Source organism: Bombina bombina, chromosome 6 (assembly GCF_027579735.1).
Source record: "Bombina bombina isolate aBomBom1 chromosome 6, aBomBom1.pri, whole genome shotgun sequence".
NCBI lineage: Eukaryota > Metazoa > Chordata > Amphibia > Anura > Bombinatoridae > Bombina > Bombina bombina.
Window position 1 is genome coordinate 337,856,182 of NC_069504.1, and position 20,790 is coordinate 337,876,971.

The 20,790-nt window shown below is 42.7% G+C and overlaps 1 protein-coding gene across 1 annotated transcript in view; it reads left to right on the plus strand.

The window, feature by feature from the left end:
- Nucleotides 1-1,707: 1,707 nt before the first annotated feature.
- The window catches only part of LOC128664418 (tetratricopeptide repeat protein 41-like), a 331,531-nt gene continuing 312,448 nt past the window's right edge, over nt 1,708-20,790 (plus strand). The window contains exons 1-2 of the mRNA XM_053719249.1: nt 1,708-1,751; nt 7,183-7,397. Of these exons, the coding sequence (XP_053575224.1) occupies nt 1,708-1,751; nt 7,183-7,397 (259 nt within the window). The remainder of the gene's footprint in view (nt 1,752-7,182; nt 7,398-20,790) is intronic.

Consider the following 20,790-nt stretch of genomic DNA (forward strand, 5'->3'; position numbering starts at 1 on the left):
GAGAAAAAAACAAAAAACATTCTTGCACGCTATCCTGATCGCGTTTATTCAAGTGCATGAATTATGAATATTTTTCCAATGTTCTTCACATAGAAGAATACTGTATGTTCTATTTATTCTTAAATAAATATTTCTATATATATCTGATGATTTTTTGTTAAAATATATCTAAACTTTTTTTTCTCCCCCACTCTTTACGCTAGCTCTCAAGTCATGCTAACCCGATGTGTGTTAAATTCGATTCAAAATTTTGGGTTTCATGTCCCTTTAATACTTGGTTTAAAAAATGGGTTAGCCCTATTCTTAACTGTATCCCTAATCATAACAAAGAAAATGACTAACGGGGCAACATTGTTAAAGTAATATATTGTGGTTACTGCCCAAGTTACAGCCTATTTGTTATAATTGTTATGCATCTATGCAAATGCACAGTATTAATTATATGCTAAAGCCTAGCTCATCAACCATGTTCCCTCAGAGGTTCTTGGGTCACAGAAAACAACACTGCCTTCTAAATTAAAACAACATTACCCCTTGTGCATATTCTGAAAAGTTAATTGTGTATCTAATATAGGGAAATGTGTAAAGTAAAGTGTATTTCTGTAATTAGAAAATTACCAGTGTGAAAGGTGACAGATGAAGTGCCATGGTGAAATATTGCATGATGAAAAATGCCTGGCAAAATGTAGCATATCATAATGTTTATATTAAAAAAATTCCAAAAGGTAATCAATTTAAAAAACGTTTATAAGTGTTAAACATAAATGGATAAAGTGTGCCATAGTGAAATTAGCTTGGTATAGAATATTTTTCTGAAATCTATTATTTTCTTTCTACTTTTTCTTAAGAGGCAGAAGAATAACAGCACTTATATGTGTGTGCTGTAACACTAAAGTTTTGTTGTATCTTCAATCAAGTATAGTCAATATATCCCTGATCTTAAAAATAAATTACATGTTCCATCTGGTTCATAAACCCAGGATACATTTGCCAAGATCCAGAATGTGCAGCAGGGTTTTATGTTATTTTCTTCTACAAGATATGTCGAGTCCACGGATTTCATCCTTACTTGTGGGATTTATCCTCCTGCTAACAGGAAGTGGCAAAGAGCACCACAGCATAGCTGTATATATAGCTCCTCCCTCCTCTCCACCCCCAGTCATTCTCTTTGCCTGTGTTAGTAATAGGAAGAGGTAAAGTGAGGTGTTAGTTTAGATTCTTCAATCAAGAAGTTTTTTATTTTAAAATGGTACCGGTGAGTACTATTTTCCTCAGGGAGAAATGGATTAAGAAAGAAGATTTTCTGCCCTGAGGTTGATGATCTTAGCAAACGTTACTAAGATCCATTCCAGTTCCCACAGAGCTTCTGAAGGTAGTGCAAGAGAAATCTTCAGTGTGGAGAATGGGTCCTGCTACAAGCAGCATTGAGGTATGTTCAGTCTTTTATTTCTGAGGAGACTTGGTGTATCAGAACTGGCTGACATTATTCCCTGTAAGGGAAGGGGTAAGCAGTAGACCGGTATGATGTGGTGTTACTGAATTTCCTATGTTAGATACACATTGAATTACTATGCTTAAGTATTTCAATTGGGTCTTGACACTGAACTATAGGGCAACATGAGATTGTCTAAGGGAGAGAGGCAGCTGTGACACTTTTTATATTTTTATTATTTGGCATAAAACGTTAAGTTTGTATGAGGGGGCCACATGGCTTTAAAAGAACGCTTCCCATGCGGTTATGGAGTCTGCGAGTACGAGGCCTATGGTGGGCGGGGCCTATTTTGTGCGCTTAGACGAGTAGGTTTCTCTTCACTAGAAGGCAGCAGGCATTAGCTCCGGTGGGGCCTAAAGTTGATTTTCAGCCACCGGATCGTTGTCGAGTCAATATTGTGTACCCTGAGGGCAGGTGCAGGGGCCGTTTTTGTTATTAAAATGTATTTTTCAATATAAAATGTCTCTTTGAAGGGGGATGTAACCTTTACTTGAGGGGTGCAATAATTTTTGGCAAAATTAAACTGTTTTCAATGATTCTAAGTAATAAAACATTGTTTTTTGAGCAGTGCAGAAAAATTGTTGCGCTTTTATTTCTTAAAGGCGCAGTACACTTTTTTCAAAAAATTTTTATAGAGGTTTTTAACGACTATTGTGGCTATTGTTAGTCTGTTTAAACATGTCTGAACTTGAGGAACCTCCTTGTTCTATGTGTTTAGAGGCCATTATGGAATCCCCTCTTACTTTTTGTACCTCTTGTACTGAAAGATCCTTACAATGTAAAAAACATATATTATGTAAAGAAAGTGTGCCTAAGGATGATTCTCTGTCTGAAGAGAATCAGGATATGCCGCCTAATTCTCACCAAGTGTCACAACCTTTAACGCCCACCCGAGCGATGCTGGGTTCCTCAACCGCGTCTAATTCTTTTACTCTGCAGAATATGGCTGCAGTTATGTCAACTACCCTTACCGAGGTATTTTCTAAACTACCAGTGTTACAGGGTAAACGCAGTAGGACAGGAATCAATGTAAATACTGAGTCCTCTGATGCTTTGTTGGCTATTTCCGATGTACCCTCACAGGGATCTGAGTTGGGGGTCAGGGAACTTTTGTCTGAGGGAGAACTTTTGGAATCGGGAAGTGTGTTACCTCAGACAGATTCGGACTTCATGTCCTTTAATTTAAGCTGGAACACCTCCGCCTGTTACTTAGGGAGGTTTTAGCGACTCTGGATGACTGTGACCCTATTATGGTACCACCAGAGAAATTGTGTAAGATGGATAAATACCTAGAAGTACCCGCTTACACTGATGTTTTTCCGGTTCCTAAGAGGATCTCTGAGATTATTATGAAGGAGTGGGACAGACCGGGTATACCGTTCTCTCCCCCTCCTAATTTTAAGAAAATGTATCCCATATCAGACACCATTTGGGACTCTTGGCAGACTGTCCCTAAGGTGGAGGGAGCTCTATCTACCCTGGCTAAGCGTACAACTATTCCTATTGAGGACAGTTGTGCTTTCAAAGACCCTATGGATAAGAAATAAGAGGGTCTTCTAAAGAAATTATTTATTCATCAGGGTTTCCTTTTACAACCAACAGCTTGCATTGTTCCAGTTACTAATGCAGCGGCTTTCTGGTTTGATGCTCTAGAAGAGTCTCTGAAGGTTGAGACCCCTTTAGAGGACATTTTAGATAGAATTAAGGCTCTCAAGCTAGCTAATTCTTTTATTACAGATGCCGCCTTTCAAATTGCTAAGTTGGCGGCGAAAAATGCAGAATTTGCCATTTTAGCGCGTAGAGCATTATGGTTAAAATCGTGGTCTGCTGATGTGTCATCTAAATCAAAGCTCTTAGCTATTCCTTTCAAGGGTAAGACCCTATTCGGGCCTGAGTTGAAGGAAATTATTTCTGACATTACTGGAGGTAAAGGTCAAGCTCTACCTCAGGATAAGTCTGTTAAGATGAGGGGTAAACAAAATCATTTTTGTTCCTTTCGGAATTTTAAAGGAAGGGAATTTTGCTCAGTCCAAGTCCGTCTGGAGACCCAACCAGGCTTGGAACAAGGGTAAACAACCCAAGAAGCCCGCTGCTGCTACAAAGACAGCATGAAGGAGCAGCCCCCGATCCGGGACCGGATCTAGTAGGGGCAGACTTTCTTTCTTTGCCCAGGCTTGGGCAAGAGATGTTCAGGACCCCTGGGCACTGGAAATCGTGACCCATGGGTATCAACTGGAATTCAAAAATTTTCTCCGAAGAGGGAGATTTCTTCTTTCACAATTGTCTGTAAACCAGATAAAAAGAGAGGCGTTCTTACGTTGTGTAAAATACCTCTCTACTATGGGAGTAATTCGTCACGTTCTAAGACTAGAACAGGGACAGGGGTTTTACTCAAATCTTTTCATGGTTCCCAAAAAAGATGGAACGTTCAGACCTATTTTAGATCTCAAGAGTCTAAACAAGTTTCTCTGAGTTCCATCCTTCAAGATGGAGACCATCCGAACAATTTTACCAATGATCCAGTAGGGTCAATATATGACTACCGTGGACTTGAAGGATGCATACCTTCATATTCCTATCCACAAGGATCATCATCAGTTCCTAAGGTTTTCCTTCCTGGACAAACATTTTCAGTTTGTGGCTCTTCCCTTCGGGTTGGCCACAGCACCCAGGATCTTCACGAAGGTTCTAGGGTCCCTTCTGGCGGTTCTCAGGCCGCGGGGCATAGCAGTGGCGCCTTATCTGGACGATATTCTGATCCAGGCGTCGTCTTGTCAAATAACAAAGTCTCATACAGACACAGTGTTGTCCTTTCTGAGAACTCACGGGTGGAAGGTGAATCTAGAAAAGAGTTCACTAATTCCACAGACAAGGGTTCCCTTCTTGGGAACTCTGATAGATTCTATAGACATGAAGATATTTCTGACGGAGGTCAGAAAGTCAAAAATTCTAAATACATGCCGAGCCCTTCAGTCCAATCATCAGTGGCTCAGTGTATGGAGGTAATTGGATTGATGGTGGCGGCAATGGACATCATTCCGTTTGCTCGTTTTCATCTCAGGCCACTGCAACTGTGCATGCTCGGACAGTGGAATGGGGACTATGCAAATTTATCTCCTCCGATAAATCTGGATCAAGAGACCAGAGTCTCTCTTCTTTGGTGGTTGTCGCCAGATCATCGTGTTTCCGCAGACCCTCGTGGGTGATAGTGACAACGAACGCCAGTCTACTGGGCTGGGGTGCAGTCTGGAATTCCCTGAAGGCTCAGGGTGTATGGAATCAGGTGGAGGCTCTGCTTCCAATCAATATTCTGGAATTGAGGGCAATATTCAATGCACTTCAGGCATGGCCTCAGTTGGCTTCGGCCAAATTCATAAGATTCCAGTCGGACAACATCACGACTGTGGCTTACATCAATCATCAGGGAGGAACGAGGAGTTCCTTAGGGATGACGGAGGTATCCAAAATAATTTGATGGGCAGAGACCCACTCTTGTTATCTGTCAGTAATCTACATCCCAGGAGTGGACAACTAGGAAGCGGACTATTTAAGCCACCAGGCTTTTCATCCGGGGGAGTGGGAACTCCATCCGGAGGTATTTGCCTCACTGATTCTCCGATGGGACAGACCAGAATTGGATCTGATGGCGTCTCGACAGAATGCCAAGCTCCCAAGATACAGAGCCAGGTCAAGGGATCCTCAGGCTGACCTAGTAGATGCCTTGGCAGTACCTTGGTCATTCAACCTAGCTTATGTGTTTCCACCGTTTCCTCTCCTTCCCCGGGTGATTGCTCGGATCAAACAGGAGAGAGCTTCGGTTATTCTAATCGCACCTGCGTGGCCACGCAGGACTTGGTATGCAGATCTAGTGGACATGTCCTCTCTGCCTCCGTGGAAACTCCCAATGAGACAGGACCTTCTTATTCAGGGTCCTTTCCAACATCCAAATCTAATTTCTCTGCAGCTGATGGCTTGGAGATTGAACGCTTGATTTTATCTAAGCGGGGATTCTCTGATGCGGTCATTGATACCTTGATTCAGGAACGTAAGCCTGTCACTAGAAAGATCTATCATAAGATATGGCATAAATATATTTTTTGGTGTGAATCCAAGGGCTACTCATGGAGTGAGGTTAGGATTCCCAAGATTCTGTCTTTTCTCCAAGAAGGATTGGAGAAAGGGTTATCAGCGAGTTCCTTAAAGGGACAGATTTCTGCTTTGTCAATTTTACTTCACAAATGTTTGGCAGATGTTCCAGACGTTCAGTCTTTTTGTCAGGCTTTAATCAGAATTAAGCCGGTGTTTAGACCAATTGCTCCGCCCTGGAGTTTGAATTTAGTTCTTAATGTTCTTCAAGGGGTTCCGTTTGAACCTATGCATTCCATTGATATTAAGCTGTTATCTTGGAAAGTTTTGTTTTTGGTTGCTATTTCTTTTGCTTGCAGAGTTTCTGAACTTTCAGCATTACAATGTGATTCACCTTATCTTATCTTCCATTCTGATAAGGTGGTTTTACGTACCAAACCTGGGTTCCCTCCTAAGGTTGTGTCTAATAGGAATATAAATCAGGAAATTGTTGTTCCTTCATTATGTCCTAATCCTTCTTCTAAGAAGGAGCGTAAGTTGCATAACCTGGACGTTGTCCGTGCCTTGAAGTTTTACTTGCAGGAGACTAAGGATTTACGTCAATCATCTTCATTATTCATTGTTTATTCTGAAAAGCGTAGGGGTCAGAAAGCTACGGCTACCTCTCTTTTGGCTGAAGAGTATCATCCGTCTGGCGTATGAGACTGCTGGACAGCAGCCTCCTGAAAGAATTACGCCTCATTTTACTAGGGCTGTGGCTTCCTCATGGGCATTTAAAAATGATGCTTCTGTTGAACAGATTTGCAAGGCTGCGACTTTGTCGTCTCTTCACACTTTTTCCAAATTCTACAAGTTTGATACTTTTGCTTCTTCTTCGGCTGGTTTTGGGAGAAAGGTTCTTCAAGCAGTGGTGCCTTCCGTTTAGGTTCTTGTCTTGTTCCCTCCCTTTTATCCGTGTCCTGTAGCTTTGGTATTGTATCCCACAAGTAAGGATGAAATCCGTGGACTCGACATATCTTGTAGAAGAAAAGTAAATTCATGCTTACCTGATAAATTAATTTCTTCTACTATATGTCGAGTCCACGGCCCACCCTGTTATTTTAAGACAGATTTAGGTTATATTTATTTTTTGTAAACTTCAGTCACCTCTGCACCTTTAGCTTTTCTTTTCTCTTCCTAACTTCGGTCGAATGACTGGGGGTGGAGAGGAGGGAGGAGCTATATATACAGCTCTGCTGTGGTGCTCTTTGCCACTTCTTGTTATCAGGAGTAACAAGAAGGATGAAATCCGTGGACTTGACATATTGTAGAAGAAATTAATTTATCACGTAAGCATAAATTTACTTTTTTAATGAAATGGGAGTTTTTAAATCAATAATATTTGAGTTTTGTGGTTTAAGGCGCATAGGGAAAAATATTATACCTCTATAGGTACTGGCTACTGAACAGGTTAAGAAACACTGTGCTAACGGACATCAAGAAGAGTTTATTTCACAAAATTATGTTTTTGATTTCCAAAAGTTGATGTATCTCTCTATGATGATGTGTCATATTTTATATTGATTCAACATTTTTATATGTTAAGTTTATTTTTTTGCTTACAGCTCAGTGTCATCATCAGCACTCAAGTCCATTTTTTTGTTGAATGGCGAACGAGGTTGTGGAAAGTCAACACTTGTTGCTGAATGGCTGAGGATATTTAGAGCAAATAATCCAGAGGTTATGGTGGTCTCCTACTTTGTTGGAAGCAGTGGGCGGAGCAGTGACATTATGACTTTCATGCGATATTGCATCACAGAGCTCCAGGGAAGATACTTTGGTAAATATATATCTAGCCACAAATACACATTTCTTTCATAAGGTGGTGACAGTCCACAAGCTATTACTTCTGTTATTCGACTCCTGACCACAGGGAGGAGGCAAAGATTCCCAAAACTCCAAGAGCACTTAATCCCTTCTACCTCTCTGGTATGCTAGTCTTATTATTGCTTAGCTGGAGGAAGGTGAAGAATTGAGGTGCTCCAGAATCTTCGTTAAGGGGGGTCCTCAATCCGATGTGAGGTTTATTTTTCTGTCCCAGAGAGCTGCTACTGAGAGACAGAGGAGACATTTGAGTATTGGGTTTTTTCTGTTGGTTCATCGATATACTCCGCAATTAGATTGTCTACTGTGATGTACACAGCACTGGATGGGCTTCCTACTGGAGATAGTTATTTCTGCAGCTGTTGGTAAGCACAGTAGAGTGGGTGCACCTAAAGGTAAGTGATTTAACTCATGCACTCACAAAGACTACAGGCTATTAGCAGGAACCTTAGATGAGGTACATCATAGTCAGGGGATATTATTATTTTGCTGGCACTATCACTTTAAGATCTAGACTGATTTTTTTACTTTAGCAGCTTTGGGACACATTTACTTGTGCTTACAGAACTCTCTTAGGGCTAGATTACAAGTGGCATGCTATTTAGCACTCCCGCTTGAGTATAAACTTTGCTCCAAGTAATCTTTTTTGCGCACACCTCGGATAGAGTACATATTACAAGTTGAAAGTAAAAAGTTTGTGCTCGAGCAAAACCCAACGTGAACTAACCAAAGGACTTTACTAAGTATAATTTCTTAAGCACACAATCACATAAATCGTGATAACCCCCTTTGGCCCCGCCCACCAATTTGTTTCATCCCTGTGCTTGACTTGATGTGATTGTGCGCCTAAGGAATGATACTTAGTAACGCTGTAAGATCCTTTAAATATCACTTGTGGATCTTGGGCTATTTGATTGTCAGCAATATTATTTGATACATGAATATACAATATAGATTCCTAATAGTACTGGCAACTTATGCTAAGATTCGAAGAAGGTTTAGCGCTACTTAAGAACCTATCTGAGAAATATACTAATATTGAACACATCGACAAATGCTTTTGATTGCATTTAAGAACTGGGAATAAGTTAGAAATCGGCTGACTGGGTTTAATCCTAGCAGTTTGCAGGCAGGAGGACGTCTTTGAGTGCACAGGATTGCTTGCTGTTTGAATGCATGATGTGTTTTTCCCTTTACCTATGAATTAAAAGTACTCCTTCTGGTACCCTGGCCCCTTTTTCATTTTTATTTTTACTGTTGGTACTATTTATAGACAGTTAAGGTGGTTGTGATATACCCACCTCTCATTAGTCCCAATTATAGTGTACTGTATTGTGTTGCATATATGTTTATTAAAGTTTTATTATCCTTTTATATTTAAATATTGATCCTTAACACAGATCTAAAACTCTTGATTTTCCACCAGAACACATTACAGCTCATTTAATCAGTTTCCACTTCCTGGGCTTTCAAAAATGAGGCTTCTGTAGTACAAATTTGCAATGCAGCAACATGGTTATCCTTACATACCTTAACTAAATTCTACCACTTTGATGTTTTTGCTTCTTCAGAGGTGGCCTAAGTTCTCCAGGCAGCAGTGCCTGAAAATTAGGTGCCTCCTTTTTAAAATGTTTTCTCCCACCCATCATTACTTGTGGACTCCACAGCTTGAGTGTTAGTTCGCTGGAGGGGTGGCTCATGGACTCTCACCATCTTATGAAAGAAAACAAAATTTATGCTTCTCTGATAAATTAATTTTTTTCATTGTGTGAGACCTGCCCATTTTTTATCATGTAAGTAATTTTTTTTTTCTGGCGGCAGTTCTAGTTTTCAACTAATTTTCCCAGATTTTTCCTTTCCTACCTTTTCTTCTTATACGGGGAGAGGCCACAGCTGCATTCATTACTTTTTGGAAATACAAAACCTGGCCACCAGGAGGAGGCAAAGACACTCCAGCCAAAGGCTTAAATACCTCACCCACTTCCCTCATCCTCCAGTCATTCTTTGCCTTTCGTCACAGGAGGTTGGCAGAGAAGTGTCAGAAGATTTCAGAGTAGTCTCTTATGGAGGGTAGTACTCTTCGAGATGGGACTGGAGTTTTAAGTAGTCCTGTCAGCCTCTCAGTGAGAGCTTGGATGAAAGTTAGTGTCCGGAGATGCAGGGACAGTCTTTCTGGGAAACCATCCCTACTCATATTAACAGCTCCATAAGAAATCAGCGTTGACGCGTTTCGCTGCCTGCTTTCTTCACTCAAGTCCATGTCAGAAGCGATGCTACTATCTGTCACACTTGAAGGGCCGTGTTACTGTTCCACGGCATAGATTCTGGTAAGATCGTTTCATTTTTTTATATATGTATGATTATGCAAGACGACAGGGTCACAGACTCCTTTTATCTGTATAGAATCAAGGGTTAATGTCTCCTGAAGGGGATTATTGAACAGTGGGCAATAATCTTTTATGTTTATTTGATTTTAGGCTGCTTTAATGTGTGAGATGTTATGGGCTCATAGACTGTTATGGAATATACAGGTTTCACTTTCACTTTGAGAGCTTTGATGCAGCTTACAAGCTTGGCGCACTTTTTCTCATAGCTGGGGCGGTCCTGCATTGTGCACCATGTGATTATTTTCCTCTTTCCTGACAGGGTGTCTATCAGATAGGAGTCCTAAATCTCTGTACTGTCTGGATCATGGGAGGTGGTGAGTGCCCCAGCCACTGGGATATATAAGGTGCAGTTTTTTTGAATAAAATAAGATGTTTTATTTCTATAGTTCTCCGGTTATTGCACTAGCGATGGAGGATTTTGTTACGTAGAGGGCACTCCCTCTATTCCTAAATAGTAATTCCTGTTTATATTGTGAGGAGACCTTAGTTCCGCCCCCTCAATTATGTTCCATATGCCTTGATAATGTGATAATTTCAAACATGTTTGATACCACTGAGCCTTCCACCTCTGAGGAGTTGTCGTCCAGTGATGTGCGTACCCTACATTCTTATCTCTCTACACATGCAGTTTCCCGTAGCATTGCTGATCCTCTATCTGGAGGGGGGCATTTTTTCACCAGACATTACTGCGCAGTTCAGACAGCGGCGTCTGCGGCCTTTAATGCTTTACCTCGCCCTGCTAAGCGCAAGCGAAAGGTTACATTTTGCACTCCTTCCCAGAGTACATCAGATAATTTATTCGATTTAACTGATAGGGTTATCCGTGGATGAAGTTCTTTCTGAGACTTCACAGTATGTACATTCTGGGTCGGAGTCTGCTGACTCTAAACCTCCGGCTGCGAAGGAACCAGAACTTTAGTTTTAGGAATTTGCGCTTTTGTCTAATGGAAGTTTTTGGCGAATTCAGAGGTTCCAGAGGCCAAATTGCCTGATGAACCTTTGATTCCTAAATTGGATAGAGTTTGAGGACAGGGTGGTACCTTATCCTTCCCTGCTCCTATTAGATGGCGAACATTAAGAATGAATAGGACAGGATTGGATTCCTTGTTCCCCTCTTCTCCCTTTAACAAATTGTTCCCGGTCCTGGACTCTCAATGGAGTTGTGAGATTCCGTCCCTAAAAGGGATGGTGCTATCTTCACCCTTGCTAAACGTATTACTATCCCGCTTGAGGATAGCTCTTCGTTTAAATAGCCCATGGATAAAGGATGGAAACTCTGTTGCCGCGGTTGCTGGAGAAACTACCTTCTAGCGTGACTCCTTATAGGATTTGATCGGGGTAGAAGGGTCCCCTCGACTTTACTCAGGAAAGATTTACGGCCTTGAGGGTTGCAAATTCTTTTTTCTGTGATGCTATTAGGCAGATTATTCGCCTGGATGCTAAGGCTTCAGCTTTTTCTGTTCAGGCCCGTCAGGTTCTTGCTGAAGTCATGGTCTGCGGATATGACTTCTAAGTCTAGACTTCTTTCCCTCCCCTTTAAGGGAATGATTTTGTTTGGTCCAGGCCTGGACTCAATTATCTCCACGGTCACAGGGGGCAAGGGTGCCATCCTACCGCAAGAGAATATGAACTATTCTAAGGGACAATTTTTGTTCTTTTCGTTCTGATAAAGCCCATGTCAGCAGTCCTCCAATAAGCCTGAGCAAACCAAGAGCCCTTGGAAGCCGGCTCAGTCCTGGAATAAATCCAAGCAGTGCAAGAAGCCCGCTGAATCTAAGTCGGCATGAATGTGCGGACCCCGGTCCTCTTCTGGATCGGCTAGGGGGCAGACTGTCGCTCTTTTCAGTTGCTTGGATTAGGGACGTAAAGGATCCATGGGTCCTGGAGGTCATAGCTCAGGGTAACAAGATAGGTTTCAAGTCTCAGCCACCCAAGGGCAGTTTCCTCCTCTCTCTCCTGTCTTCCTGACCAGAAAGGAGGGAAGCCTTTCTTGGGTGCGTACAGGATCTGTCCTCTTAGTGAGAGCTTGGATGAAAGAGTTATTGTCCCGGTGCCTATCGCAGTGAGGAGTTTGGGATACTATTCAAACCTTTTCGTGGTCACAAAGAAGGAGGGAACTTTCTGTCCGATTTGGACCTAAAGTGCTTAAACAGGTAGCTTCAACATGTCTTGCCCTCCAGCCCCTTAAGGCCATCTGTGGCTCGGTGTATGGAGGTAATTGGTCTCATGGTGTCCAGCATGGACATAATTTCCCTTGCCAGGTTTCACCTCAGACTTTTGCAACTGCGCATGCTGAAGCAGTGGAACGGCGACCAATCGGATCTGTCTCAACAGATTTCTCTGGACAACCGACCTAGAGAATCGCTCTCTTGGTGTTTTTGTCCGGATCACTTGTCCCAAGGGTCGTCCGTCTCAAGACCATCGTGGATGATTGTGACTATGGTTGCAAGTCTGTCAAGATGGGGAGCTGTTTGGGGTGCCAGGAAGGCACAGGGCCTATGGAGGAAAAGCTCCTTCCCGATCGCATTTTGGATCTTCGGGCAATATACAATGCTCTGAAGGCTTGGCCTCTGCTGGGTTCGTCCCAGTTTATCAGATTCCAATCAGGCAATATATCCTCGGTGGCTTACATCATCCATCAGGGGGGAACGAGAAGCTCCCTAGTTATGAGGGAAGTATCTCGGATTCTGGAGTGGGCAGAGACCCACATTTGTTTGCTGTCAGCAATCCACATTCCGGGTGTGGACAACTGGGAAGCGGATTTCCGCAGCAGACAATCCTTTCATCCAGGGTAATGGTCTCTCCATCCCGAGTGTTTGCGGAGATTTGTAAGATGTTGATCTTATGACGTCTCAATACTAAGCTACCCAGATATGGGTCGAGGTACAGGAATTCTCAGGCGGAGCTAACAGATGCATTAGCATTAGGAGGTTCAATCTAATTTATCTTTTCCGGCCATTACCACTAATGCTAGTGTAGTGGCTCGAATCAAGCAGGCGTCAGTGATACTGATTGCTCCGTCTTGGCCGCGAAGGATATGGTTCGCGGACTAGTGGGGATGTCATTATCTCCTCCGTGGAAGTTACCTTGTCGCAGGGATCTGCTGACCAAGGTCTTTCTGTTAATTTATGTCTAGATTCTCTGAGGCTGACTGCGTGGAGATTGAACGCTTAATCCTAGCCAAGAGAGGGTTTTCTGAGAGTGTTATTTTTACTCTCATTCAAGCTCGTAGCTGGTTGCTCTTCGCATTTATCATAAGGTATGGAGGATCTGCGTATTCTGTTCTCCAGGATGAACTGGAGAAGGGCTTTTCTGCAAGTCCCCTGAGGGGACAAATTTCGGCCCTGTCTGTGTTACTGCACAAGGGATTCCCTGAGCTTCCTGATGTTCAGTCCTTTGTTAAGGCTCTGCTAGGATCACACCTGTGTTTAGATCTATTGCTCCTCCTTGGAGTTTAAATCTTGTTCTTTAAGTTTTGCACGGGCTCCGTTGGAGCCTATGCATGAGGTAGAATTTAAATTGTCTTGGAAGGTTCCTTTTCTACAGGCTATTGCTTCTGCGCGCAGAGTATCTGTGATTGCTGCCTTGTAATGCGTCCCTCCTTATCTGGCTTTCCATGCTGGTAAGGCTGTTCTAAAAACCAAGTAAGGTTTTCTTCCTAAGGTTGTGTCAATTCGCAACATCAATCAAGAGATTGTGGTTCCTTTCTTATGTCCTACTCCTTCTTTGTCTGTGGTATATTGAGGTTTACAATTCAGAAAACAAGTATTTGTGCAATTGTTATAAAGGTTAGCCCTAAAAGTAGAGCTTGTTGCTCTTTTTTGAACTAATCAGAAAACAACTTCTATGTATCCTGATTAGACAATATGAGACATTTAATATATGATGAATTTATGTATTAACTACAGACTTAGGTGTTAATAATGATAAGGATTTATTAATAAGATATATATCATATGTTAAATATATATCTGAATGAGAGCCACAGATGGAGTAGAAATACTGACACGGTCTAAATCAGTAATGATAGTAACAGGAATTAGACAGAATGATCTCCTTTTACTTCACGCATTCACACATCCTAAAATATTTACAAGTTTAGACACTCCGCAGGCACACATTGTTTGTTTGTAACGGATATTGCAGATAATAGGATTTGCCCAATAATTCAGAATGGTGACAACAAACAGGCAGGTAAGAAGCTTAAAGGCTTTAGTTTTGTTCGTGTACGTTACCACCTTGAGGACCGTGAGTGTTCCGTTACCGCAATGGGAGATCCGTGTCTGGGACTGGCAGCGTGTGTGAATGCGGCTTACTTCCGGGTAGCGGTAAAAAAGTAGATCCGGCCGTTCAATGATCCAAGCTCGGTAATAACAAAGTTGCGACAAGATCATAAGAGATTCAAAGGTAGCGAAAGTAAATATTGGAATGTTACTTTGCTCAGGATTCAAGTGATAGGAGACCTGAAATAAGAATAGCTACAACAGAGTAGGTATGACTTCAATAATCAGGCAGTGAATGAATGTTACAGGTAGTCCTTAAATAGGGAGGAGACCACATAGGAGGGGTTAGAGTTAAAGGTATACCACATTGTCGAAGGAACGTTTTCAACGTATTTCTGGATGTGGTTTGTGCCTTGAAGTCCTATCTTCAGATTTGTAAGGTGGCTACCTGGTCCTCCTTACATACTTTTTTTTTTTCAAGATACGATGAGTCCACGGATTTCATCCTTACTTGTGGGATATCGCCTCCTGGTCAGCAGGAGGAGGCAAAGAGCTCCACAGCAGAGCTTTATAAATAGCTTCTCCCTTCCCTCCCAACCCAGTCATTCTCTTTGCCTGTGTTAGTTAGATAGGAGATGGCAAAGTGAGGTGTTAGTAAAGATTCTTCAATCAAGTGTTTATTATTTTTTAAGTGGTGCCACTGAGTGCTACTTTGTGCTAGGGTGTTGTCAGGGTTTTTCCCCTGTTGTTTGCCATGTGCTGCTGGCAGCCATTTTACTCACCTCTCTTCCTGACTATGGTGTATTGTGGGGGATGCTGCTCATTTCCTACACTTCCTTTGATGGCCAGACTGGTGTGCATCATCCATGTGAGACAGGATGCAGTCTCAGAATTGTGATGTCATCACTTATTATTTAAAGGGCCTCTGTTCAGTATGCTTTGCCTTTGCGTTGTCTCAGACCTGTTTGTGAGAGTTCCTGTGTATTACCTGGCTGCCTGACATCCTTCCTGGTTCCTGATCCCTGGCTTGTTCCTGACTCTGCTGTTTTCCTTGTTCCTGATTCCCGCTCGTCTGACTATTTGCTTTGGCTCCTGACTCGGCTCGTTAGACTACCAGCTCTGTTTTTGACTCCTGGCTTGTTATTTGACTTGTGGACTTTTTATTATTTTTTGCTATTAATAAAGGTGTAATTATTTTTGCACTTCTCGTCTCAGTCTGATTCCTGGCACCCTGACAGGTGTAGCCTAGACCAGATCACTCTCTTCAGTAAAAAGAGAAGCATTTGGTGGCTTTAAAGCAATGGGAACTTGTGGGACATAATTCTCACTGCGCCTCCCATACTGTGCTGTTGCCCTTTCTGTGATGGCCTAAGCTGCAATTAACTCAGGCTTCATCTTTTTGCAAGACTACAGGAGGGACCCAATGGACCTCTGAACCCTGTTGAGGCTGTCCTGCTGTCGGACAGCATAAGAGGTAAGTGCAGCCTTTATTTCTCTGCATGGAAAGTTCCTCAGGGACTTAGTTACCTCTGGGAGGTTTTTTTCTGCACTTACGTACGTCTTGGGGACAGGAGCTCTGTCAGTAAAGGGCTGTTTTCCCCTGACAGCATTAACGAGTCTAGGGACTCCTCACACGGCGACTTATTTTAGTAAGGTGGTAATGCACTGTGGGGCATGTGTGACTATTGGCTCACTATGTAACCGTAGTGTCTTAGAAGTTAAGGCACTGTGGCTGGACATTAGCTTTGATGTCCATTGCTACCGGCTACCCTTTACATTGGGCATAGTGAGAAACAGTCTGTGTGAGTTTCCCTCCCAGCGCTTTCTGTACAAATGTAATGGCGACCGGGAGAGGGTTGTTTACGCCCACGAGGGGTGGGGTTTTGGTCGTATTCATACAATGTGTATGTGTATAATGGCTGATTTGGCTGCTCTTAAAAAGGGGCAGCAGGCTGCTGGAGACGACACTTTTTATTTTCACATGTCACTCCCGGTGCCTTTACATATAAACAATGGCGCCCGGGAGATAGCTGGCGAAACGCCCACGAGGGGCGGAGTTCCTAAAAAGCGTGAAAGTAAAGGGCGCCGAGGTCTCTTTGTCCTCCTTATACCTATTTGAGCAATGTAGTAAGGAGCGGAGGTTTCTTTCTTTATTAAAGTGATCTAGAGACATTTTCCTCCAGGGCTATTCATTAGCAAGGCACGGAGAACTCTAACTGTTAACGTGTGCGCTCTATATTGAGCACTTCTCATATCACTTCCGGTTATTGGAAGCTATGGTACTGCTGTTATCGCAATTGTTTGCGTTCCAGCTTCCACGGGGTACATAAAGCAGCTAGTAATCTTTTTAACTGCCTTTATTTTCTCAGGTCGCATTTCAATTAATTTCAGCTGTTTTGTTTGTTATTTTATCCTTTATAACTGAGGATGGAACAAACGCTCTAAAGCATAGAATTAATTTTCCGAATTAAAGGAAAATCATTTCCTATGTTCAAATTAATTTTTGCCTTATGAACATCTTCCCTCTTCGGTGATTGCTGTTTGGGGAGTCTGGTAACAAATGGCCATACATTTCTCCTATGGTATTCCAATAGAAAAGTTATGGCCCAAAGGCAGTGTCCTGCGTGTCCTTCACACTCCACTCGGGTTATGATGCATTCTATGTTTCTTCTGTTAAGTGTGATCAGTCCACGGGTCATCATTACTTCTGGGATATTACTCCTCCCCAACAGGAAGTGCAAGAGGATTCACCCAGCAGAGCTGCATATAGCTCCTCCCCTCTACGTCACTCCCAGTCATTCTCTTGCACCCAACGACTAGATAGGATGTGTGAGAGGACTATGGTGATTATACTTAGTTTTATATCTTCAATCAAAAGTTTGTTATTTTAAAATAGCACCGGAGTGTGTTATTATCTCTCTGGCAGAGTTTGAAGAAGAATCTACCAGAGTTTTTGTTATGATTTTAGCCGGAGTAGTTAAGATCATATTGCTGTTTCTCGGCCATCTGAGGAGAGGTAAACTTCAGATCAGGGGACAGCGGGCAGATGAATCTGCATAGAGGTATGTAGCAGTTTTTATTTTCTGACAATGGAATTGATGAGAAAATCCTGCCATACCGATATAATGTCATGTATGTATACTTTACACTTCAGTATTCTGGGGAATGGTACTTCACTAGAATTACACTGTAAGAAATACATAAAGCTGTTTAATAACTAGAGATTATGTTTAACGTTTTTGCTGGAATGTAAAATCGTTTTCATTTGCTGAGGTACTGAGTGAATAAATGTTTGGGCACTATTTTTCCACTTGGCAGTTGCTTAATCTGTTTTCTAACAGTTTCTGTTCTCCCTCACTGCTGTGTGTGAGGGGGAGGGGCCGTTTTTTGGCGCTTTTACTACGCATCAAATATTTCAGTCAGCAACTCATTGTATTCCCTGCATGATCCGGTTCATCTCTACAGAGCTCAGGGGTCTTCAAAACTTATTTTGAGGGAGGTAATTTCTCTCAGCAGAGCTGTGAGAATTATAGTTTGACTGAGATAAAAAACGTTTATTCTGTAATTTGTTTCCTGCTTTCAGAATTTGTTATCTTTGCTAATGGGATTAAACCTTTGCTAAAGTTGTGTTGTTTACAAGGATTGAGGCTATAACTGTTTTCAATTTATTAATTTTCAACTGTCATAGATCTTCTGTGCTTCTTAAAGGCACAGTACGTTTTAATATTATTCTAATTGAATTGTATTTCCAAGTTGCAAGTTTATTTGCTAGTGTGTTAAACATGTCTGATTCAGAGGATGATACCTGTGTCATTTGTTGCAATGCCAAAGTGGAGCCCAATAGAAATTTATGTACTAACTGTATTGATGCTACTTTAAATAATAGTCAATCTGTACAAATTGAACAAATTTCACCAAACAACGAGGGGAGAGTTATGCCGACTAACTCGCCTCACGTGTCAGTACCTACATCTCCCACTCAGAGGGAGGTGCGTGATATTGTAGCGCCGAGTACATCTGGGCGGCCATTACAAATCACATTACAGGATATGGCTACTGTTATGACTGAGGTTTTGGCTAAATTACCAGAACTAAGAGGTAAGCGTGATCACTCTGGGGTGAGAACAGAGTGCGCTGATAATATTAGGGCCATGACACTGCGTCACAGGTGGCAGAACATGAGGACGGAGAACTTCATTCTGTGGGTGACGGTTCTGATCCAAACAGACTGGATTCAGATATTTCAAATTTTAAATTTAAACTGGAAAACCTCCGTGTATTACTAGGGGAGGTGTTAGCGGCTCTGAATGATTGTAACACAGTTGCAATACCAGAGAAAATGTGTAGGTTGGATAAATATTTTGCGGTACCGACGAGTACTGAGGTTTTTCCTATACCTAAGAGACTTACTGAAATTGTTACTAAGGAGTGGGATAGACCCGGTGTGCCGTTCTCACCCCCTCCGATATTTAGAAAAATGTTTCCAATAGACGCCACCACAAGGGACTTATGGCAAACGGTCCCTAAGGTGGAGGGAGCAGTTTCTACCTTAGCTAAGCGTACCACTATCCCGGTGGAGGATAGCTGTGCTTTTTCAGATCCAATGGATAAAAAGTTAGAGGGTTACCTTAAGAAAATGTTTGTTCAACAAGGTTTTATATTGCAACCCCTTGCATGCATTGCGCCGATCACGGCTGCAGCGGCATTCTGGATTGAGTCTCTGGAAGAGAACATTGGTTCAGCTACTCTGGACGACATTACGGACAGGCTTAGAGTCCTTAGACTAGCTAATTCATTCATTTCGGAGGCCGTAGTACATCTTACTAAACTTACGGCGAAGAATTCAGGATTCGCCATTCAGGCACGCAGGGCGCTGTGGCTAAAATCCTGGTCAGCTGATGTTACTTCTAAGTCTAAATTGCTTAATATACCTTTCAAAGGGCAGACCTTATTCGGGCCCGGGTTGAAAGAGATTATCGCTGACATTACAGGAGGTAAAGGCCATGCCCTGCCTCAGGACAAAGCCAAAGCCAAGACTAGACAGTCTAATTTTCGTTCCTTTCGTAATTTCAAAGCAGGAGCAGCATCAACTTCCTCTGCACCAAAACAGGAAGGAGCTGTTGCTCGCTACAGACAAGGCTGGAAACCTAACCAGTCCTGGAACAAGGGCAAGCAGACTAGGAAACCTGCTGCTGCCCCTAAAACAGCATGAATTGAGGGCCCCCGATCCGGGATCGGATCTAGTGGGGGGCAGACTTTCTCTCTTCGCCCAGGCTTGGGCAAGAGATGTTCAGGATCCCTGGGCGCTAGAGATAATATCTCAGGGATACCTTCTGGACTTCAAATACTCTCCTCCAAGAGAGAGATTTCATCTGTCAAGATTGTCAACAATCCAGACAAAGAAAGAGGCGTTTCTACGCTGCGTACAAGAGCTCTTGTTAATGGGAGTAATCCATCCAGTTCCACGATCGGAACAGGGACAGGGGTTTTACTCAAATCTGTTTGTGGTTCCCAAAAAAGAGGGAACTTTCAGACCAATCCTGGACTTAAAGATCCTAAACAAATTCCTAAGAGTTCCATCGTTCAAGATGGAGACTATTCGGACAATTTTACCTATGATCCAAGAGGGTCAGTACATGACCACTGTAGATTTAAAAGATGCTTACCTTCACATACCGATTCACAAAGATCATTATCGGTACCTAAGGTTTGCCTTCCTAGACAGGCATTACCAGTTTGTGGCTCTTCCATTCGGATTGGCTACAGCTCCAAGAATCTTCACAAAGGTTCTGGGTGCTCTTCTGGCGGTACTAAGACCGCGGGGAATCTCGGTAGCTCCATACCTAGATGACATTCTGATACAAGCTTCAAGCTTTCAAACTGCCAAGTCTCATACAGAGTTAGTGCTGGCATTTCTAAGGTCACATGGATGGAAGATGAACGAAAAGAAAAGTTCACTCGTTCCACTCACAAGAGTTCCCTTCCTGGGGACTCTTATAGATTCTGTAGAAATGAAGATTTACCTGACAGAGGACAGGCTAACAAGACTTCAAAGTGCTTGCCGCACCCTTCATTCCATTCAACACCCGTCAGTGGCTCAATGCATGGAGGTAATCGGCTTAATGGTAGCGACAATGGACATAGTTCCCTTTGCACGCTTACACCTCAGACCACTGCAACTGTGCATGCTAAGTCAGTGGAATGGGGATTACTCAGACTTATCCCCTTCTCTGAATCTGGATCAAGAGACCAGAAATTCTCTTCTATGGTGGCTTTCTCGGCCACATCTGTCCAGGGGGATGCCATTCAGCAGACCAGACTGGACAATTGTAACAACAGACGCCAGCCTTCTAGGTTGGGGTGCCGTCTGGAATTCTCTGAAGGCTCAGGGACAATGGAGTCAGGAGGAGAGTCTCCTGCCAATAAACATTCTGGAATTGAGAGCAGTTCTCAATGCCCTCCTGGCTTGGCCCCAGTTGACAACTCGGGGGTTCATCAGGTTTCAGTCGGACAACATCACGACTGTAGCTTACATCAACCATCAGGGAGGGACAAGAAGCTCCCTAGCTATGATGGAAGTATCAAAGATAATTCGCTGGGCAGAGTCTCACTCTTGCCACCTGTCAGCAATCCACATCCCGGGAGTGGAGAACTGGGAGGCGGATTTCTTAAGTCGTCAGACTTTTCATCCGGGGGAGTGGGAACTTCATCCGGAGGTCTTTGCCCAAATACTTCGACG